General features: G+C 37.1%; 1 protein-coding gene across 3 annotated transcripts in view; it reads left to right on the top strand.

Moving 5' to 3' along the window:
• Positions 1-718: 718 nt before the first annotated feature.
• LOC136863353 (ras-related protein Rab-7L1) overlaps positions 719-25,107 on the top strand; it is a 138,760-nt gene continuing 114,371 nt past the window's right edge. For all 3 annotated transcript variants that reach the window (XM_067139739.2, XM_067139740.2, XM_067139741.1), the window contains exon 1: positions 719-883. In XM_067139739.2, coding sequence (XP_066995840.1) covers positions 865-883 — 19 coding nt within the window. In that variant the 5' untranslated portion in view covers positions 719-864. The remainder of the gene's footprint in view (positions 884-25,107) is intronic.

The following is a 25,107-nucleotide window of genomic DNA, read 5'->3' as shown; positions in this document are numbered from 1 at the left end:
TCATTAAGCTAAGCATGTTAATATATTTTTAAGTAGTTATATAGGAATTAAATGTGTATGCCATAGCGGTACGTGGCAATCATGTGGGTGCCTGCAGAGTTACAATATGTTTATATTACGTAGCATGTACACTAACAGTTGAACTTGGGTTTTTTGAGGTTATAATTGACAATTGCAACTGAGTTTGATTTCGGGGTCAATTAATGAAAGATCTCTTAGCCCTATGGACACGTACACGTTTGAGATATTTGTTAAGATACTGACGAACCAATTTCAGAAGTAATGTCATTAAATCATTACTAAATGCAAAATATTTCATACGAATTTTTCACTTATTACTTTCAAAACAAGGAACACTCTATCTTAATTTGAACGAAAGACAGATTGGACATGAAACACAGTCATCGGTCAGTAAACAGAATACACAGTCCTAAAACATCACAATAATTAACACACGGTTTTAAGTCATTTATTTAAACGATAAAATCCGAATTCTGTCACACCAGATCTCACTTAGAATCACATATTCGGAGACATTTTATCTATACCAGCGCCACGTTGTGTAGGAACATATCAACTAGCAGAAGTCTTCACACTATGCATTTCTATTCGTCCTGCCGTGCCGCAAGATCATCCTTGGTATCTTATTGTAACATGTATTTTTCAGTGTACGGTATTTCATATCTGTGTTGTATTTCTGTGAAAGAAACATGGCGGGTAATACTGAGTGTTACGTAAATTGATGTTCGGTATGTTTTTGTCTTTTAAAAGGCCGAGGATAATTCCTTGAAGTTTCGTAAAATATTTGCTCATTTACATCTCCACCGGAGTTCGTGGAATACTGAATAGGCAGTGACAACTGTAATGGAGGCTATGTATGGTGGTAAGCACTAATTTTCCCCTATGCCAAAACGTTGGTTACGTATTACATCTTGTTGACGATTTTGAGCACATTTCACACGTACGGGTACTGCTTGCTCTGTGGCATGTAATAATATGATAGATATCTCTACTGTTGCAGGAAATGACTGATGTCTAATTGCAAACAAAGGCTCACTTGTGTCAGTTGCACATTCGACATTTGTTATTTTCTTCCCCCACACCTGGAACGTATCATATGCACTTATGATCGTCAGAATGCTGATAGTGGTGTGGATTAAATTTCTTTAATAAGGGAGTTCCTTACGTGATATCATGTAAGAATTATCATAAAAACCTATGCCTGTTTCTCCTCACTCTACTCTTTAGAGTCATTAAGTCTACTTCTAACGTATGCAGTAGTGAGGCTTCCAAGATCAATGTTATAATCTTACATTAAAGGACAGAAGTAAGAAAACACCAGTGAAATTAGTTTGGATGAATAGGAGTAATGAAGTTTCATTTCAGAGGGTTGGAGCATGTTCATAGTAAGTTATACGTTGATCATTTACTGGGCAGGGAATGTGAAAGACAAAAAGGACAAACATGTGGTGAATAGATTAATATGGGAAGGACAGCTAAATCAGAAAATGATGGGACCAACTAGAGGGAAAAATATACTAGACATGGTGCTGATAAAAACGTATGAGCTCTGTAGGAAATTGAAGAGGAAGATGGTATAAGTGATCATGAAGCTGTCTTTGTCATATTTAAAAAGAAATTTGATGGAATAGAATGTTGTAAAAGTAGGACTATTAGGCAGTATATTGTTGATAAGAGAGGAATGGGGAAATTTCATAAAGCAGTTATGATCAATGGAAATGTAAACATCTTATGGGATAGGTGTAAAGGAATTGGTGAGGAGTATGGAAATAGGAATGTACCTTTTAATGTGGTAAAAAATAAATGAAATGGCATATGGCTTTTACTGCCGGGAGTGTCAGAAAAGTTCAGCTCGGCAGATGCAGGTCTTTTGAATTGAACACGTGGGCGACCTGCGCGTTGTGTTGAGGATGAAATGATGATGAAGACGACATATACACCCAACCCCCGTGCCAGGGAAATTAACCAATTATGGTTAAAATTCCCGACCCTGCTGGGAATCAAACCCGGGACCCCCGTGATCAAAGGACAGCATGCTAACCCTTTAGCCATGGAGCCGGACTTTTAAAGTGGTAAAAAATGATAAAGGACAGGGAAATAAAGAGATTCAGGAGGAGGTACAGATTAGAAAGAAATAGAGTTAAGAATGGTTACGGGAGTAAGATAAACGAGCTTACTAGGAAGTTTAATTTAGCAAAAATGTCAGCTTAGTATAGCATGATAATATAGCAAACATAATTGGCAGCCATATGAATTTTAGGGAGCATTGGAAGAATATGTAGGGCCTATAGATGTTTTAAAGTAGAAACAAGTTCCAGGAAGGACATTCCAGGGATCATTAATAAACAAGGGGAGTGTGATATGTGAGGACTTAAATACGGTAGAAGTATTCAGCCAGCAATAATTAAAGGTATTTTTATTAATTTTTTTCCAGGTTGCCCGGAAAAAGAAATAATTCTACACACTGTGGAAGTTTCACTTCTAGGATATGTAAAGGTATTTTGATAGAGAAGGTGACTAATACTGGCAAACTTTGAAATTTACCTATGGAAATAGAGAGATTTAGGCTACAAAAGAAATATAACAGTTGAAAGTTAATAATAATAATAATAATAATAATAATAATGTTATTTGCTTTACGTCCCACTAACTAGTTTTACGGTCTTCAGAGACGCCGACATGCCAGAATTTAGTCCCGCAGGAGTTCTTTTACATGCCAGTAAATCTACAGACACGAGGCTGTCGTATTTGAGCACCTTCAAATACCACCGGACTGAGCCAGGATTGAACCTGCCAAGTTGGGGTTAGAAGGCCAGCGCCTTAACCATCTGAGCCACTCAGCCCGGCAGTTGAAAGCTAGAAAGACAATTGGGGTTGATAGGAATTCTGGGGATATATTAAAGGCTATGGGTTGATATATAGAGCCATATCAGAAATACTTACTTGTTTACTGTTTGCATGAAGGAGTAGCTCCAGTGTACAAGGGAAAGAGTGACAAACATGAAGCGGATAATTACAGGGCAGTCGGCTTGACCTGTGTTGTTGGTAAGCTCTGGGAAAGCATTCTTTCAGAATATATTACACGTTTGCAAAATTACTAACTAGTTTGATAGAAGGCAGTTTGGGATTTTGGGAAGGTTATTCCAGTGAAGCTCAACTTGTAGGTTTCCAGAAAGATATAGGAGATATTTTAGATTTAAGAGGTCAAATGATCTGTATTGCTATTGACCTATCCAAGGCTTTTGATAGGGAAGATCGTAGGAGGTTACTGACGAAAATAAGGGCTATTGGACTAGACAAATTAGTGGTTGAATGGTACATTTCTAGAAAATAGTACTCAGAGATTTAGAGTAGGTGAAGCGTTATCTTATCCTGTAATGATTAAGAGTGGGTCCCACACAGCAGTATTATTGGGCCTTTATGTTTTATAATGTTTGTAAATGATATGAGTAAAGAAGTGGAATCCCATATAAGGCTATTTGTGGATGATGTTATGCTGTATAGGGTATGCAGGATTGTGAGTGACTGCAGGGAGACCTATACAATGTGGACAGCAGATAATGGTATGATGGTAAAGGGGATGAAAAGTCAGATTGTAAATTTCATCAAGAGGAAAAGTCCTCTCAGTTTTAATTCTTATGTTGATGGGGTGATAATACTCATGGTGAACACTGGATTATCGGCACACTTTATCTTGGTGAATTTATGTACGGGGGTGAGGAGTAAGGAGGGAGCTGTCCCAGTTCCGATGGTGCTGCCAACTGAATGAAAATGAAATCTGAATTGAATCAAGTATATGATCGATCGATATGAAGTTTCAAAACCGTTATTATCTTAAGCAAACAACTATGTCACATACGCATTATATAACATTTCTCGATGCGAATCTTGTTCCTAGCATGAATTCTATAGTTTGGCTTTGCTGTGTAAACAACAACAGTACTAGTACGGAAAGTGTACGCCAGATGTCGCACAACGATGCTTAAGCGATTCATAGTTTGTGTTTCAAAGGTTGTCAGTACGAATCTCGAAGATTGCCGAGGTCGACCGATTCAGCACTAGGGTGTAAATGCACCAAGGTAAAGTGTGCCGATAATAAGTATCTATGTGTTAATATAAGGAAAGATCTTCCTTGTGGAAATCATATTAACAAGATTGTTGAGAAAGATTACAGATCTCTTCACATGGTTATGAGAGTATTTAGGGGTTATAGTAAGGTTGTACAGGAGAGGGCATATATGTTTGTAGTAAGACCCCTGAATTAGAGTATGGTTCATGTGTATAGAACCAACATCAGGACTACTTGATATGAGGACTGGAAAAGATCCAAACGAAAGCATAATTTTATTGAAAATGTTGCGAACTTTGTGCTTGGAAGACTTAGGGGTAAGGAGGCAAGATGCTTAACTGCATGGTATGGTTCAAGCTGTCAGTGGGGAGATGACATTAGTAGACGAATAAGCTTGAACGGAGCTTCTAAAGGTGTAAAAGATAATAATATGAAGATAGACTGTTTTGATTGATTGATTGATTGATTGATTGATTGATTGATTGATTGATTGATTGATTAATTGATTGATTGATTGATAGGGCAGGGCAGGATTCAATTGGGTAGAAATGTAGTAAGCAGTTTGGCATATGCTGACGACTTCGTCTTTATGATAGGCTGCAGAAATTCTGCTGTCTAACATCTTGGAGTGCCAGGCTGAGTGGTTCAGATGGTTAAGGCACTGGCCTTCTGACTCCAACTTCTTGGCAGGTTCAATCCTGGCTTAATCCAGTGGTATTTGGAGGTGCCCTAATGCTTCAGTTTAGTGTCGATAGATTTACTGGCACGTTAAAAGAACTCCTGCGGGACTATATTATGGCACTTTAGCGTCACTGAAAGCTGTGAAAGAAATTAGTGGGATGTAAAGCCAATATTATTATTATTATTATTATTATTATTATTATTATTATTATTATTATTATTATTATTATTATTATTATTATTATTATATCTGAGAACTTGAAACAATTTGCTGCAGATATGATATGAAAATTGGCATTTCCAAGACTAAAGTATTGTCAGTAGGGAAAAAACCTAAAGAAGATTGAATGCCAGGTAGGAAACTGGAACAGGTGGATCATTTAATTCAGTGAGCTCGTCAAAGTTACAGTCAGTGAAAAAAAAAAAAAAAAGACTTCAGCTTTCTTTGTATCAGCCTGTCTTCAGTTCATCCTTTAGTGTGTGTGTATGAGTGAGTGAAAGTTGGGTGGGGTCAGGATATCTTATTCATATGTTAGATGAAGTAACAGGCATGAAATAAGCGAGAATAATTGCTGGAACGGTTGGGAACAATCGCAGCAGGGTACTCGTAGTTTTCATTCTCCAGATTAAGTGGTGACAACATTTATGTCAACTGACAGATTGACGAGTGAAGATGTAAGTAAGGAAATTAGATTACAAAGATTAAATGATAGATAAAGGCTGAGTTAGGAATTAAGTCAGTGGATAAAGTAGTATATGTAAACCACCGGGCGAGTTGGCTGTGCGCGTAGAGGCGCGCGGCTGTGAGCTTGCATCCGGGAGATAGTAGGTTCGAATCCCACTATCGGCAGCCCTGAAAATGGTTTTCCGTGGTTTCCCATTTTCACACCAGGCAAATGCTGGGGCTGTACCTTAATTGAGGCCACGGCCGCTTCCTTCCAACTCCTAGACCTTTCCCATCCCATCGTCGCCATAAGACCTATCTGTGTCGGTGCGACGTAAAGCCCGTAGCAAAAAAAAAAAAAGTATATGTAAACCAACTGTATGGTGGGGTGATGTGAGGCGAATGGAGGAGGATAGGAGAGTAGTGCAGAGTAAGAGAAGTAGAGGGAGACCAAGGTGGTGAGAGCTATACCCATTTTTTTATGATTTCATGATAAAAGGTGTGGAACTAAACAAGGCCACAGAGCTAGTTAGAGATAGGATATTGAAGAGGCAATTAGGTCACAGAGGCTTGCAGACCGAATGCTGAAAGGCAATCTGTAGTGAAGTATGTATTATATTTTACGTGCAATCAATTGCCAACATAATACACATTTCTTAGAATGATTAGCATATAAATTATAAACAGGAGAGTTTTCCACCTATTCAATACATAGTTGTATTTACAATGTTATTTACATTACATGGGACTAGTTTCAACCCTACTCGGGGTCATCATAAGCCATATTTAAACATATAAAATATTTGACGAAATCCTGAAACTTGTTTCTAAGCAGTATGAACCTTAAAATATATAATTTACAGTATGATATGGGGTTGAATTAGGTAAGGTACTATGGCGCTCAAAATGTTGCAAATGGCAGGTCAAGTCGCAAATGGCTGTGTTATTAAGGTGTCATGTAGAAGTTCATTTTCAGTGAAACATTTTGGTGCAACACCAGTGAAAAACTATGCCAATGAACAAACACAAATGCGATGTTCAGTCTTCATTAATGGTTTTACCTCAGAAGAAGAACCATTTACTCTAAACTTTGTGATACCTTACTAGAGAGAGGCCAGGCTCAGGGGTCTTGATGGTCATTTTCAGTCATCATGACTCTGCCGTTCCAAAAATGGCACATGCAGGTTTTGTAAGCAGCCTCTTCCATTTTTGTCAAGGGTTTTTTTCCTAGTGTGGTACTGGACAGTATAGTTATTTCTGCTTCCTCCTATTTCAAGTGACACCATTCTGAATCTTGCTGGTTCTGTTTGTACTAAGTTTGGTTTTTGGAGGCTTGGTGGACTTGGCAGATGATAGGTTTGTTGCATTGTGACTGTTTTATACTGTTTGCATTTAGCACGTCTGGTCTCAATGCCTGGCAAGGATGTTACCTTTGTGCCACTGTATTATGTAATTAAGTGTAAATCACTTTTAAAATTACTTATAGTGACTGGTTAGATTCTGGTTTACTGGAAAGCACTATAAATGACAGGGTTAGATTTGAGTTTAAACCAAGTTTTGGTGTTGTAGATTTAGTCATGGTCATTGATGTTGTCCCTACTTCATTGCAGTGTGACTTGATTGAATTTGTGCAGGATTACAAGGTACCATTTATGATTCGAGATCATGCCTCATGTAGTGGATCGGTAGTTCTGAACTTTGGGAAGATAGTGTAGGAAAGAGTGAGGTTTTCTTTTCCTGTCATTTATGAAGCCATTGTTTTGTGTAATTCATTTATCATTATTATTGAACCATGTTATTATGTTTTTCATATTTGTGTCAGCTGATTATTTAATTAAATTCTCTTATCTTAGATTTTCACAAAATAAGCCTTCTAATTAAACACAGACAGATAGGAAAATACTGACTTATGAAAATAAATTAGTAGGCCTAGATTTTATTTCATAATACTCGAACACTGTTATCGACTAATTGCAGTCAAAACTGCAATACAATGGTAGGAAAAAAATTCCAAACACCATGAAATAAGGAATGTAGAATACGGAAATTTTGGAAATATATTTGTCAAGGTAACATATTTAATTGATTAAAGGTTCAAGACTACTGAAATGTGGACCAGTCATACAAATTCTCTTAAGAGTTAGTATTTACTATATTTATATGGTATCAACTCGAAAGACCATCGCAAATGTGCCATACTGGTTCATTAATAACCAGTGTAATCGCCTGACTGTTGAATGCAGGCATGCAAACATGCATGCATTGTGTCATACTGGTGCTGGATATGAGCTTGTGGGATGGAGTTCCAAGCCTATTGCACTTGGTCGGTCAATACAGGGACGGTTAATGCTGGTTATGGATGACGCTGGGATTGTCGTCCAATGATGTCCCATATGTGCTCGATTGGGGACAGATCAGGGGATCGAGCAGGCCAAGGCAACATGTGTACGCACTGTAGAGCACATCGGGTTACAACAGCGGCATGAGGGCGTATACTATCCTGTCGGGAAACACCCCTGGGGATGCTGTTTATGAATGGCAGCACAACAGGTCAAATCACCAGACAGATGTACACATCTGCAGTCAGGGTGCGTGGGATAACCACGAGAGTGCTCCTGCTATCATAGGAAATTGCTCCCCAGACCAGAACTCCTGGTGTAGGTCCAGTGTGTCAACGCCGCAGACAGGTGGAATGCAGGCGCTCACCTGGCCTCCTCCTAACCAACACACGGCCATCACTGGCTCCAAGGCAGAACTGGCTTTCATTGGAAAACACAAAGGACCTCTACTCCAGCCTTCCAATGAACTCTCGCTTGACACCACTGAATTAGAATTAAAAAAGGTTCAACCTATTCAATACAAAATGTGTTGTACAAGGTGTTCACAACATATTATTTATTATTACTAGTACCGGTTTCGACCCACCCTACCTTCACACTCACTCAACTTACTCACACCCATCTCACTCGTCCACAACTCTTCTCACAACATACAACCAGCACGCTAAACAAGGTGAGTCTCATATCCTATCATATTTGGCCGCGATCCCATTTTTAGCTATCCATTTCATTAACTTAGTTTTTTCTTCCTTTTAAGCTTCACCACCCATGTTGAGCTGAGACAACCTTAAAAATCAACCTTATTCATCCTCTCAACGTCAGGTGTCCCGGCCTTAGACAAATATTTGATGGTCTTGCCAACCACATACAACACTGGACCTGGACTTATATATGTCTCCATTGAACAACAATAGAAGAGTGGACAATTTTACTACATCGTTTTATTATCATATGAAGACTTTTATCCTCATTCATCAGACCAATTTTTATTGTACAATACGCACCTGCCTCATTAGACTATAACGCCTCTATGTGTTATATCACCATATTTTACACATCATTCTTCTAGCTTTTAATGAGAAAACAGCCTATCATTTGTATTTTGCAATGTATGCATTATCTATACAACTTTTATGACATGTACTCTGCCCACTTTGTGATTTCTAGGTGATGATGACGCCATTAAGCGTCGAAACCGGTACTAGTAATAATAAATAATATGTTGTGAAAACCTTGTACAACACATTTTGTATTGAATAGGTTGAACTTTTTTTAATTCTAATTGTGAATCTCAGTTCAATATGGGAAAATGAAGTTCTTAACTTATAATGACACCACTGAAGTCGCAGATGGCGGTGGTTTGGGGTAAGTGGAATGCATACCGCAGGATGTCTGGCTCTGAACTCTCCTTCAAGATTCTGATATCAAACAGTTCGTTGCGTCACTGTGGTTCCAACTGCCGCTCAAATTGCTGCTGCAGACGCAGTCCGCTGCACCACAGCCATATGCCGAATGCGGCGGTCCTCCCTCTCGGTGGTGCCACGGGGACGTCTGGAGCCCAGTCTTTTTGTGAGCATACCTTCTCATGATCATTGCTGCCAGCACGCATGCATATTGGAGACATTCCTGCCAAGTCTTTCTGCAATAGCGCGGAAGGAAAATCCACCTTCATGTATCCCTATTATACGGCCTCGTTCAACCGCAGTAAGCTGTTGATACTGGCCTCTTCATCATCGTAAAGGCATTCTTCACCCACTCACAGGCACTCTGTCCAATCTCACAGGTAACTAGCACTCTCGGACAGTACAGCCCGTATTTAAAGCAAACCTGATGCACAACGTCATGGGGCTGCTACTAGCGCCACACTAATGCGATTTGCGGGAAATTTGAATAATCACCATCTTTCAGATGTATAAACACGCCTACCAACGTTCGTTAATCTAACGCAACCCCTTCTTGGTGGTTGGATATTTTCTTCCGCAGTGTATTTCTTGCCTCATCCTTACACATTTTACAAGACAATTAACAATGTTTCAGGGGTGGTCAACACACAGTAACAACACTGCTGTCACACACCGCCTCCCCTCCTCCTCCCCTCCACTCAGATATTCTACGGCATGGATCACTGTAAGGCTGCCAACAAAATGGCAATATTCCCTGCGTGATCCATAGGTTGCTCATACTTGAACTCTAATCTAACCTTGTCTTTAACAGTGCTTTCTAGTAAACCAGAATCTAACCAGTCACTTTAGTAACTTAAGTAATAACAGTATGTAACCTGACCCTCTTTATCAGTAATTTTGACACTGATAGTAATAAGTTGTATTATCTTGTCAACATACCATTATTTTGGTTATTATTATTATTATTATTATTATTATTATTATTATTATTATTATTATTATTATTATTATTATTGTCATCATTGTCATCTTCTTTGGTTAAACTTGAAGTATTTACAAAGTTCATTTCAATCAGTCATCAATATTTTAGGTGAATTTTAGCCTTCTGCATTTTTAGCTTTTTATTTCCATCTGTGGAATCACTGTTTACTTGCTTACTATCACAGCTGGTACTTTTTTTTTCTTGCAAGCGATTTAATGTTGTACTAACTTGGGTAGATTTTTGGCGATGATGGAACAGTGAAGGATGTGGCCATGGCTGTAATTAATCCTTAATTAATATATCTTCAAAGTTTTTCAGTCTGTTGAACACTTATTATATCATGTATAACAATGTAACATAATAAAAAAGCACACCAATGTGCGGACTCACTTTTTCTTGACCTAACTTATATATTCCTCTGTCCACATATCTGGTTCCCATAGCTGGATCCTATATTCACTTAGGTATCGTATCCCTTCAACCGGCCCCATGGTGTAGGGGTATCATGCATACCTCTCACACGGAGGTCCTGAGTTCAATTCCCAGGTAGGTCAGGGATTTTTTACCTTGATCTGAGGGCTTGTTTGAGGTCTACTCATCCTACATGAATTACAATTGAGGAGGTATCTGATGGTGAGTTGGCAGCCCCAGTTTAGAAAGTCAAGACTAATGGGCAAGAGGATTCAATGCACTGGCCATGCGTTGCCTTGTAGTCTACAGGCCTTCGAGCTGAGAAGCAGTCGCTTATTAGCCTTAGTCCCATCAGGGCTGATTGATTACATTCCTCCTTAGTTTTAAAGTATAAAAGGGATTCATAGAGTTCTTCTAATCCTTCACTGGCTGTCGTACTCATCTGTCAGAAGTGCACACTACAGTATGTTGTTGTATCCTCTTTGCAAATGTACTTTCAACAGTTCACACATGTAGCAATAGTCTTCCTATTCTACCACGAGGTAGAGAAACTGCATCTTTCATGTGCACATGTAGCTTTGATGATTTTTGCCTGTCATGAATGCTGGCAAGAAGCCAGAACTGCACTTTGTTACCGAGGGAGGCTTTCGACTGTAGGTCTAGAATTTGAACGTTAGTCAATTGGAAACATGTCCGTCTCTTTGGCTGAATGGTCAGCGTTGATGCCTTCGGTTCAGGGAGCCCCGGGATCGATTACCGGCTGGTTCGGGGATTTTAACCGCATCCAATTCGTTCTTTTGGCTAGGGGACTGGGTATTTGTGTTTGTCTCAACACTTTCCTCTTCATAATCAGACAACACACCACACTAACAACCACCGCAGAAACACGCAATAGTGATTACGTCCCTCCATATAGGGTTGGCATCTGGCAGTAGAACAGGGCTTAATCCACATGTGCAATACAGTTCTCACCTGACTCCACAGGTGTGGGAATAGTGGTTGAAAAAGAATAAGAAGAAAAGGAGGAGGAGTCAGAAGGAAACATATTTCATCAAGATATTAGGGAAAAAGCGTAAAAACTAAAACAAAACAAAAGAAAACAGAATTGCAGTCAGTAATTGCAAAGATAAGAGTAGAAAATTTGGCACCAACAATTAGTTGCACACAGAAGTTGTTACCGTGCTGGTGCAGTACAACAATATGCACAAAAACTTTTACTACCAAAACATTCTCTAATTGAAAACAACCAGCCCAAGTTATCAACAGTTATGCAGAGAAAGGGCCAACAGTTTGCAGATGGGTAGTTATTCAGTTCTTCTTAAAATACATCCCTCATCATCAGAGCATCCAGTTTGTGGGGTGTAGAATGTGTGTGACACTTCAGAGAGTTGTTGTGCCAAACATTATTTTGATAGAAATGAGTCATTTTTTTATGTCAAAAATTTCATTTTTGGTCCGTATTGAATCAAGATTTACATTAAGAAATATGGGTAAGTGGTTTCATCTATTCAGTACTACAAAGTTGTGAAGTTATTAATACGTCACATTTATTTGATCTCATTATTGGGACCGGTTTCGGCAACTATACTTGCCATCATCAGCCTAAGAAAATTTGTTACCGGGTGAGTTGGTGGTGCGGTTAGGGGCACACGAATGTTAGCTTGCATCCGGGAGATAGTGGGTTTGAATCCCACTGTCGGCAGCCCTGTAGATGGTTTTCCGTGGTTTTCCATTTTCACACCAGGCAAATTACTGTACTTTAATTAAGGCCACGGCCGCTTCCTTCCAATTTCTGGACCTTTCCCATCCCACCGTCGCCAATCTCTGTCAGTGCGACGTAAAGCCACTGGCAAAAAAAAAAAAAAGGAAATTGTTACAAGGCATTCGGAAAACTACACTACATAATTTTAGAAATTTATGTTTGTACAACTTCTCAAACAAGTTTTTGTATTGGGTGTACACCATAAAACGTGTATATTTAAAATACAAAGACTAAAATAATTCCTACAAGATACAATACAAGTCATAAATATTATAGTAAATGACGTCAAATTGCTTGTAGATGTTATAAAAGATGATTGCAGTATTGAGTTTTCTTCATAAAATATATCTTAATTAGACATTAAAGGCATTCAATTGGCCTTATTGAATTGTAAACATTTTTTATACAATAAAATTGGCTGATTAGAATATTAAGTCGTTATATATGAGGGAAAATCAGATTACAGCACCAATTTTTGGTAAAAACAGTTCCTCGTAGAATATATGTTAATGACCTGTGTAGAATGTTCGAGTTTGCCTTGATAGTATTTTAGAGTATACTGACTAATGTGTCACGTAATATTGATCTTATATTTTGATAGCTGTATCCATAAATTTGCATAAATTTGAGAATTGTAGATTGATGGCCGAGATTTCTTGAAAAACAATATGTTCATAAGGATTTTGGTGGATCTAGAAAGATCTCGAACGAAGACAGATCTAAAAGAAGAAAATGAATTGCGTATTATCGTGACAGAAGTGGAGACAAGGAGAAATTCCTTTTTTAAATAGAAACTCACCTCTGGCAACAAGTTGACGAAGGTAAAGCTGATGAAGAACCGCCTTGTGAAATGACAGACAACAGATCACAAGCCCTAGCAGAGAGGCAGAGCGTGTTAAGTAAGGGAAGGGGTGGTGGCGGTAGCTGGAGGGCATTGGTCGGGAGGGCGTGGAATACGGTGGGGGTAATAGGCTAGCGTGTTATGTATTATTTTGTATACTGTTTGATCTTTTGGTATTTTTAGATTATTCAATACAGAAATATGTGTATCAAATAAAATTGTAGGTTTCGGACAAGTTGTTAAGATTGTAGTTAGGGTTATAATATTGATCTAGTAAAATGAAACATTGCTCCATTAAGTCAAGTAAAGGGTTTTTGTTTATTATATCGATGATATCTATATCGTGATTAACATTGTGAAAGCTATGTTTGTAGTCATTTATATGCTGCCCTATTGTTGAAAATCTCCTGTTTTTAATAGCATTGACATGCTCATTGTATCTGATCTCAAAGGATCTTTCTGTTTGTCCAATATATGTGCTGGCACAGTTGTTACAGTGAAATCTGTATACACCTGATTTGTCGAAAGGGTTAGGAACATTAACTAAGCTAGATTTATGAAATATGGTTCTTTAGCGGTATTGATATTTTTCTTCTTAAATATGTTTGTTATTCCATAAATGTCAGGATTAAATGTAAAGGTTGAATAAGTTTTTGATCTAGTTGTTTCTTCTTGTAAATTGGATTTCGGTCGGTGCTTAAACTTATGTATTATAAGTTCTATAAAACTATGGTTGTAGCCATTGTGGAGTGCAGTGCTACATATAGTGCTGATTTTGACATGGGAACGTTAAAGGCATGGTGTATCAAACTATTATAGGTAGCATGCTTATAGTAATGGGGGTGTACGGAGTCTTGTTTAATGGTAATAGTGGTTTTCTATAAATTTTGTATTTAAAAGAAAATGGAAGTCTAGTAATGGTTAAATCTAAAAATTAAGGACCTTATTAACTTCAGATTCTATTGTGAACTTGATGTCTGGATCGATATTATTAAGGTCTGCTAGGGTGGTAGATGCGTCAGTAGTGCGTTGGTCCGTAATAATAAACATATCGTCTATAAATTATTCTTAAGATAGCAATTTCTTCTTCATCGAAGTCAGTGTTGGAAAAATTGATAAAAGGTGGGTAGAATTGGGATAAATGATGAGCATGTGTGTTATGTAAGATAGCCTTTCTAGCTGGGCTGTTGTCTGCATTGGATTTATTGGACAAAACTTAGAATTTATGGTCTAAAGTGCCTTATTTTTATAGCAGTCAACTAGCTGTGAATTTTATCTTGAAAATTGTCCCATTGTGCACTTAACAACGTAGTGACTTCAAGATGGGTTTCATAAAGACCATTATTTAAAAATGATATTTCCTATGTAAAAATTTTAGTTCATTTTGAAGAAAAAGTTTCATTTTTTGGTGTACTTTTTTCAGATGCAGTAGAATATGTTTTTTTTTTTTTTAATTTGCAGTCAAATTATTTATGATGCACTTTTTAATAAAGTTTATATCCTTGCTCAACTCTCATATTTAGATTCTTAAGCTCACGTAATGGTATACTATCCTGTTTAATGTCAAAAATTTCATTTTTGGTCCATATTGAATCAAGATTTACATTAAGAAATTTGGGTAAGTGATTCCACCTATTAAATACTACAAAGTTGTGAAGTTATTAATACGTCACATATTTAGTTGTTCTCATTATTGGGACCGGTTTCGGCAACTATACTTGCCATCATCAGCCTAAGAAAATTGTTACAAGGCATTCTGAAAACTACACTAACATAATTTTAAATTTTTTTATGTATGTACAACTTGTTTATAAACTAAGTTTTTTTTTATTGGGTGTACACCATGAAACTAGTATATTTAAAATACAAAGACTAGAATAATGCCTTTGAGGTACAATACAAGTCATAAATATTATGCAATCTTTTGAATATAAAAATAGTAGATGACTTTGTCAAATTGCTTGTAGATGTTATAAAAGTTGATTACGGTATTGAGTTTTTCTAAAAAATTCTTCATAAAATATATCTTAATTGGACATTAAAGGCATTCACTTGGCCATAACGAATTGTAAACATTTTTTATTACATTTAACATACAATAAAATTGGATGATTAGAATATTAAAAGTAGTTATACGTGAGGGAAAATCAGTTTACAGCACCAATTTTTTATTAAAACAGTTCCTCGTAGAATGTATGTTAATGACTTGTGTAGAGTGTTCGAGTTTGCCTTGATAGTATTTAGAGTATAGTGACTAATATCTTGTGTCGATACAGTAAATGAAATTATACTCGTACATGTGTCGTATAATATTGATCTTATATTTTGATAACTGTATCCATAGATATGCATAATTTTGAGAATTGTAGATTGATGGGCGAGATTTCGTGAAACACAATATGTTCATAAGGATTTTGGTGGATCTAGAAAGATCTCGAACCAAGACGGGCCTAAAAGAAGAAAATAAATTGCGTATTATAGTGACGGAAGCGGAGACAAGGAGGAATTCCTTTCTTAAATAGAAACTCACCTCGAGCACCAAGTTGACGAAGGTAAAGCTGATGAGGAACTGCCTTGTGAAATGACAGACAACAGACCACAAGCCCTAGCAGAGAGGTGGAGTGTGTTATGTAGGGGAAGGGGTGCTGACGGTAGCTGGAGGGCATTGGTTGGGAGGGTGTGGGAGTCTTCTACCCCCACCGTAGTCACTATACTCTAAATACTATCAAGGCAAACTCGAACATTGTACACAGGTCATTAACAGAATAAAAACGAGGAACTGTTTTTATAAAAAATTAGTGCTGTAATCACATTTTCCCTCTTGTATAACGACTTTTCATATTCTAATCAGCCAATTTTACTGTATGTTAAATATAATAAAAATGTTTACAATTCAATAAGGCCAATTGAATGCCTTTAATGTCCAATTAAGATGTATTTTATGAAGAATTTTTTAGAAAAACTCAGTACCGTAATCAACTTTTATAACATCTACAAGCAATTTGACAAAGTCATCTACTATTTTTATATTCAAAAGATTGCATAATATTTATGACTTGTATTGTACCTCAAAGGCATTATTCTAGTCTTTGTATTTTAAATATACTAGTTTTATGGTGTACACCCAATAAAAAAACTTAGTTTATAAACAAGTTGTACATACATTAAAAAATTTAAAATTATGTTAGTGTAGTTTTCAGAATGCCTTGTAACAATTTTCTTAGGCTGATGATGGCAAGTATAGTTGCCGAAACCGGTCCCAATAATGAGAACAACTAAATATGTGACGTATTAATAACTTCACAACTTTGTAGTATTTAATAGGTGGAATCACTTACCCAAATTTCTTAATGTAAATCTTGATTCAATATGGACCAAAAATGAAATTTTTGACATTAAACAAGATAGTATACCATTACGTGAGCTTAAGAATCTAAATATGAGAGTTGAGCAAGGATATAAACTTTATTAGAAAGTGCATCATAAATAATTTGACTCCAAATTAAAAAAAAAAACATATTCTACTGCATCTGAAAAAAGTACACCAAAAAATGAAACTTTTTCTTCAAAATGAACTAAAATTTTTACATAGGAAATATCATTTTTAAATAATGGTCTTTATGAAACCCATCTTGAAGTCACTACGTTGTTAAGTGCACAATGGGACAATTTTCAAGATAAAGTTCACAGCAAGTTTACTTCTATACTTTCTCAAAAACAAGGCACTTGAGATCATAAATTCCAAGTTTTATCCAATAAATCCAATGCAGACAACAGCCCAGCTAGAAAGGCTATCTTACATAACACACATGCTCATCGTTTATCCCAATTCCACCCGCCTTTTATCAATCTTTCCAACACTGACTTCGACGGAGAAGAAATTGCTATCCTTTCCAAAGGTCCTCAGCATAATAGGCCCAATTACTACATAGCGAACACAGCTAAAAAATTAATAATAGAGACAGAAACATCTATTAACAAAATACCTTAAGATTCCCAAGATGAAATCAAACACGAAGCTAAAAACAACTAAATAACATTTTTAGTAAACATGTTCTCACCATAACAACAACACAACTTGCAGATAGAAAAAAGATTCTTCAACTTAAAAACAAAATCAAAAACACAAAAACCATTGTTACCAAAGCACTTAAAGGGAACACTACTGCTATAATGGACCAAACAGATTATATTGCCAAAACAAAAAGCTTTTTTACAGATAGTTCCTTCACAGTAATTGAAAAAAGATCCAACGCCATCCATTCAAAAACAATTAAAACTGATACTCAAAAACACAACCTCTTTGCTAACTGATTGTGAAAAAAAAACTAGCTTATCAATATGAACCCAGGACTACCGACCGCAAAGCGCAACCCAAAGTCCATAAAGATGGCGTTCCTATACGTCCTATAGTAAATTTTAGACCGAGCCCCCTTTATAAAACAGCGCAATTCATCCAACAATTCCTGAGTAAACACTACACTTTTCAAGCAAACAAATCCGTTAAAAATGCCCTAGAATTAATTAAACAATTGGACAGCTTTAAACTGCAACCACATGATACAATGCATTCATTCGATATTACCAATATGTATACAAATATTAAACTTGAAAAAGTTTTACCAATCATTCTAAAAACTTACGTAGTCATAACCAACTTTAAATAGCTGACTTTATGACCATTCTGAAACTTCTAAATAACAGTAACTACATGTTCGACAAGGTAATATATAAACAAGACGGCCTAGCCATGAGTTCACCAGCATCTGGCATTTTAGCTAACATACACTTAGATTTCCCTAGAATATACAAAAATAGAGAAAGACAAGAAATTTAACAATATACTCCTATGGTCCAGATTTGTAGACGATACGTTTATTATTATGGACCAACGTACTACTGACGCATCTACCACCCTAGCAGACCTTAATAATATCGATCCAGACGTCAAGTTCACAATAGAATCTGAAGTTAATAAGGTCCTTAATTTTTTAGATTTAACCATTACTAGACTTCCATTTTCTTTTAAATACAAAATTTATTGAAAACCAACATACACCGCTATTACCATTAAACAAGACTCCATACACCCCCTAACTATAAGCATGCTACCTATAATAGTTTGATACACCGTGCCTTTAACGTTCCCATGTCAAAATCAGATTTAAATAAAGAACTTAACACTCTACGTAGCATTGCACTCCACAATGGCTATAACCATAGTTTTATAGTACGCATAATACATAAGTTTAAGTACGACCAAAATCCAATTAACAAAAAGAATCAACTAGATCAAAAACTTATTCAATCTTTACATTTCATCCTGAAATTTATAGAATAACAAACATATTTAAGAAGAAAAATATCAATACCGCCTTTAGAACCATATTTCTATAACTCTAGCTTAGTTAATGTTCCTAACACTTTTGACAAATCAGGTGTATACAGGTTCCACTGTAACAACTGTGCCAGCACATACATTGGACAAACAGGAAGATCCTTTAAGATCAGATACAATGAGTATGTCAATGCTATTAAATACAGGAGATTTTCAGCAATAGGGCAGCATATAAATGACTACAAACATAGCTTTCACAATGTTAATCACGATATAGACATCATCAAAATAATGAACAGACCCTTTACTTGACTTAATGGAGCAATGTTTCATTTTACTAGATCAATATTATAACCCTAACTACAATCTTAACGACTTGTTCGAAAACCTACAATTTTTTGATACACATATTTCTGTAATTAATAATCGAAAAATACCAAAAGATCAATCAGTATACATTATTATACTACCCCCACCGTAATCCACGCCCTCCCGACCAATGCCCTCCAGCTACCGCCACCAACCCTTCCCGTACATAATACGCTCCGCCTCTCTGCTAGGGCTTTTGGTCTGTTTGTCATTTTGCAAGGCAGTTCCTCATCTGCTTTACCTTCGTCAACTTGGTGCCAGAGGTGAGTTTCTATTTAAAAAAGGAATTTCTCCTTGTCTCCGCTTCCGTCACGATAATACGCAATTCATTTTTTCTTGTAGGTCCATCTTGTTTCGAGATTTTTCTAGATCCACCAAAATCTTTATGAACATATTGTTTTTCAAGAAATTTCGGCCATCAATCTACAATTCTCAAATTTATGCTTATTTATGGATACAGCTATTAAAATATAAGATCTATATTACATGACACATGTACTAATATAATTTAATTTACTGTATCAACACAAGATATTAGTCACTATACTCTAAATACTATCAAGGCAAACTCAAACATTGTACACAGGTCATTAACATATATTCTACGAGAAACTGTTTTTATCAAAAATTGGTGCTGTAATCTGATTTTCCCTCACATATAACGACTTTTAATATTCTAATCAGCCAATTTTACTGTATGTTAAATGTAATAAAAAATGTTTACAATTCAATAAGGCCAATTGAATGCCTTTAATGTCCAATTAAGATATATTTTATGAAGAATTTTTTACAAAAACTCAATACTGTAATCGACTTGTATAACATGTACAAGCAGTTTGACAACGTCATTTACTATAATATTTATGACTTGTATTGTATCTCATAGGAATTATTCTAGTGTTTGTATTTTAAATACACAAGTTTTATGGTGTACACCCAGTACAAAAACTTAGTTTAAGAACAAGTGTATATACATAAATTTTTAAAATTATGTTCGTGTAGTTTTCAGAATGCCTTGTAACAATTTTCTTAGGCTGATGTTGGCAATTATAGTAGCCCCATCCGGTCCCAATAATGAGATCAAATAAATATGTGACGTATTTAATAACTTCACAGTTTTGTAGTATTGAATAGGTGGAACCACTTACCCATATTTCTTAATGTAAGCCATGAGTCGATCGGATACTCGGTGCACTTGAGCGACAGCATCCCCAAACTTTTCACTCTTCAAAATTCCAATGCTGTTCCGAGCATTGTTTTTGCCATTATAGAATAGCTTATATTCCTCACCGATCTGTCGAGCTTTTGCTCCTTTCCGTTTAGTTTCTTTGATACATGCGATGTCAGCTCATCAAATTCTCAGAGCTTGGCTAATTTTTAGCCTTTTCTAGTCATCGTTCATCGTCCCAATATTAATGGTCGCATTTCTGAAGTGGATTTGTTTCATTAGCCTGCTCCATCCAAAGGCAGGTAGCCGTCACACATTTCTCATATCACTTCTGGGGGAGGCCTTAGCATTTGAATCTAAATTCTGAGCAGGCATAACCATTGATTTACCGAGCTCGATAGCTGCAGTCGCTTAAGTGCGGCCAGTATCCAGTACATGTTACAAATTCATATTTGGTCCGTATTGAAATGTACATCAGTTTAAGATAATATCAAAATTTATTAGGATCAACCTATTCAGTACAATTGGATTTCCAAAGTTAGGACTTACATCCTATTAAACTAAAATTTTAAGGGACATGTTTCCCCCTTTGAAAGGGCATCATCAGCATTTTTACACTCATACTCAAAGATAAAAATCAGGATCTTGATTGTCATGGTAAAAATTATAAAAATTAGAATATATGATTGGAATGAGTATTATTCAATGTGAGAAATTGTTATGAGTTCTTAAATAATAATTTACAATTGAAACTTCATTTAAAATGTTTGCAAAGGAAAGGTAGTTGGTATGATATTACACTAGTAATTTTAAAATAATTTTATAAAATAGACAAACTAGGACTTAATCACATAATAACAAGAAGGTCTATGGCTAAAGTTGGCATATCAAAGTTCGAGTGAAATTCGGCTGGAAGCAACTTGATTTACATGTTGAAGAGAAGGTTAATGAACCTTAGTAGCCACTTAAGATGACACTGAAACTTTCTTGTTGAAAACTTGTAATATTGAACTGTAGTATGGCGCTATGTAGATTATAAAGTTGGATCCACTAAACCATTAATCTCGTTATTTACGAAGTGGGTTCGCGGTCTCCGTAATTTTGTTGAAGGAGTGATAAAGAGGTCATAATTGAATGTTGCCGGACTGAGCTCGATAGCTGCAGTCGCTTAATTGCGGCCAGTGTCCAGTATTCGGGAGATAGTAGGTTCGAACCCCACTATCGGCAGCCCTGAAAATGGTTTTCCGTGGTTTCCCATTTTCACACCAGGCAAATGCAGGGGCTGTACCTTAATTAAGGCCACGGCCGATTCTTTCCCACTCCTAGCCATTTCCTGTCCCATCGTCGCCATAAGACCTATCTGAGTCGGTGTGACATAAAAGTCACTAGAATGTTGCCGTATAGATCTTTGTTAACTCGTATACTGATAGTTGAATGGGAACATTCTTACTTGTTGTTGGTTGTAGTTTTGAATATAGATTAACTATTGGGCCGATAACCTTCGATGTTAGGCCCCTTAAAACAACAAGCAAGCAGATTAACTATTGGAGGATATATGGTGGAGAATCTGTAATGAAAAGAGAATAAAAAGATATGAAGTTTAGAAGAAAAAACGGTTAAATTAGGCGAAATGATATGTATTCAATTACTTACGTTCTCGATTTTTGTGGTATGAACTGGTTGTTTGTATGGTCTCGGAACGAGTGAGATTTGAATGTCGTGTGTTGTATCTGTGTGGAATTGAGGGAGGGGGGTGTGATGGAGGAAAGGAAATGGGCGGGGCGTTGAGCTTGCGCGCTATTGGCTGTTGAAGATGTGGAATTGAGGGATAGGGGTGTAATGGAGAAGAGGAGGTGGGCGGAGAGTTGAGCTTACGCGCTGTTGGCTGTGGAAGATTAGCAGGGGCGGGGACGGAGGGAGTTACCTTTAAGGGGAAGTTTGGATCTTTATTGGAAGTTAATTTAAGATTTTTAAGGATTTTATTTAAATTTGGATTTAAAGATTGTAATAAATTGGGTAAAGACTCGTATAAGGGATTTTTTATTTCGACGGGATCATTGAGATTTAAGTCTTTGTTGTAATGTTGATCCAGATATATGTAAATGTTTCCTGTCATGTTATACATACTGCCAGGTATTAATAAGAGGCTACTCCTCTGGAGAACAGATGCCTGTTGCAGCCGCTTCTTTGAATTTCTGACTAGAATACACAGTAACATTATTGAAGCTGTCATTGCATTTTAATTAACCCGATACAGATAACGATTGGACTTGTCCGACTCGTTGGCTGAATGGTTAGCGTACTGGCCTTTGGTTCAGAGGGTCCGAGGTTCGATTCCCGGCCGGGTCGTGGATTTTAATCTCTTCTGATTAATTCTTTTGTCTCGGGCACTGGGTGTATTAGTCCGTCCCAAGACTCTCCTCATCATATTCAGACATCACACTACACTACCAACCACCACAGAAACACGCAATAGTGATTACATCCCTCCTTATAGGGTTGGCGTCAGGAAGGGCATCCGGTCGTAAAACAGGACCAAATCCACATGTGCGACACAGTTCGCACCCGCGACCCCACAGGTGCGGGAAGAAGCGCTAGCAAAAGAAGAAGATAATGATTCGACTTGTCTTTGTGGAGGAATGGGTTAAGGTCACTGCACGACCTAACTGAACTCTAACCTAACCCTGTTACTAACATTGCTTTCTGATGAACCTGAATCTAAACCTTCAGTAACAGTAACCATCAGTTGACCATTATGGTTAAAATAATTAATTGTAACTATCTGGTCAGAGGACACTAGAGGGCCCTATTGCAGGCAGAGAAATATCTAGTACAGTTTTCCTGTAGGCATTGTGGCTAACAGTAATGTTTATCCACACCGTGGTTAGTGTACTATGCATTTGTTACATTGGTAGCCATGTGCATCAATCCACCAGGCAGAGAACTGCAATCACAGATGAGGCTTTTTGTGGATGATGTTATAAGGTATGGAGTACTACAGTAAATGAGTTACAGGATTGTGAGCGAATGCAAAAAGATCTCAACAAAGTTGTTTTTTTTTGCTAGGGGCTTTACGTCGCACCGACACAGATAGGTCTTATGGCGACGATGGGATAGGAAAGGCCTAGGAGTTGGAATGAAGCGGCCGTGGCCTTAATTAAGGTACAGCCCCAGCATTTGCCTGGTGTGAAAATGGGAAACCACGGAAAATCATTTTCAGGGCTGCCGATAGTTGTGACATGAACAGCAGAACAATGGTATATTGTGGTAAATGGGGTGTAAAGTCAGGTTGTAAGTTTCAGTTTTAAATATTGTGTTGATGGGATGACAGTAGTTCATGGGGATCACTGTAAGTACCTAGGCATTATTATAAGGAAAGATCTTCCTTAGTGTAATCACATACCAGGTGTATGCATAAGTCTTTTCCGGTTTCATTAAGAGATGGCACCAGTGAACAGTAGGCAGCATATGAATTTGACACATATGTCTGTTTGTCTGTCTATAACCTAACACATTAACACAAGTTGAGTTCGTCAAACACTAGCATCTGTGTTGTATTGCTCAGTGATCGTTTGCTGGTAGAAACGTATGGTGAAGACACTCCATTGATTAGAACATGTGAGACATGGTTTCGACAATTTAAACATGGTGATTTCAATGTGAAAGACAGTGCCCGCTTTGGACGATGACCCAACTCACTCTCTACAACCATGGGCACAAGCATTAAATGTGTCAGCAGATGTTGACGAGCAATGGGGAAGATCAGTAAACTCGGTAAATGGGTCCCACAACAGCAAAAAATGGAAAACTCGCAAAATCACCTGTGAAATGCTGCTTCAACACCACGAAAGAGAATCATTTCGGTACCAAATTGTGACAGGACGAAAAATGGATTCATTTTGAAAACCTGAAGTAGAGAAAATCGTGGCTGTCACCTGGCAAAGGCAGTCCTTCAACACCAATTCCAAATCACTTCGGCAAGAAGACCATGCTTTGTGTCTGGTGGGACCAGAGTTGTATTGTGTATTATGGACTCTTGAAGCCCGGCAAAACCGTTAATGCAGAACGTTATTGCCAACAAATAATTTAAATCACGCATTGATCGAAAGACAACCGGAATGGGTCAGAAGACATAGCAAAGTGATTTTGCTACACGACAATGCGCCGTCTCACACAGCAAAACCTGTGAAAGACACCTTGAAATCGCTTGGATGGGATATCCTTCCGCACCTGCCGTACTGCTCCGACCTGGTGCTATCTATCACCTCTTTGCTTCAGTGGGGCACGCGCTCACAGAGCAGCACTTCAGCAGTTTCGAGGATGTTGGAAAATGGCTTGACGAATGGTTTGCCGCAAAAAACAAGCAGTGTTTTTGGCATGGTATTCATAACTTACCTGAAAGATAGGAGAAGTGTGTAGAAACCGATGGCCATTATTTTGAATAAACAAAAAATGAATTTCCCTTAAAAATTATGTGTTTTCTTTATCACAATAATCTGAAAAGAACCTATGTATACACCTAATAAACAGGATTGTATGAGGGTACTTGAGGTTTGTAGTAAGGATGTAAAGGAAATGACGTATAAGTCATTAGTAAGAGCCCATTTAGAGTATGGTTCCTGTGTATGGGACCCTCGCTTCTAATACTTGATACAAGAACTGGAAAAGATTCAGAGGAAAGGAGCACAATTTGCTGTGGGTGATTTCTGGCAAAGAGTAGTGTTACAAAAATGTTGCAAACTTTGAGCTGGGAAGTCTTGGAAGTAAGGAGATAAACAGCTCAACTAAGCAAAATGTTTCTTAGCTGTCAGTGGAGAGTTGGCTTTGAATGATACTAGTAGATAAATAAGCTTCATTGGAGTTTTTAAAATGAGGAAAAATCATAAAATGGAGAAAACGTTATAATTGAAGAAGACAAAGTGGGGAAAATATTTGTTTATAGGAAGAGGAATTAGGGATTGGAATAATTTATCAATGGAGATTTTTGATAAATTTCCAATCCCTTTGAAATCATGGAAAAAAAAAAAAAAAGACCAGGTAAACACTAATAGTGAATCTG

Source organism: Anabrus simplex, chromosome 2 (genome assembly GCF_040414725.1).
Source record: "Anabrus simplex isolate iqAnaSimp1 chromosome 2, ASM4041472v1, whole genome shotgun sequence".
Taxonomy (NCBI): domain Eukaryota; kingdom Metazoa; phylum Arthropoda; class Insecta; order Orthoptera; family Tettigoniidae; genus Anabrus; species Anabrus simplex.
Note: the sequence above shows the minus strand (reverse complement) of the source record. Positions and strands in the feature narration are given on the sequence as shown.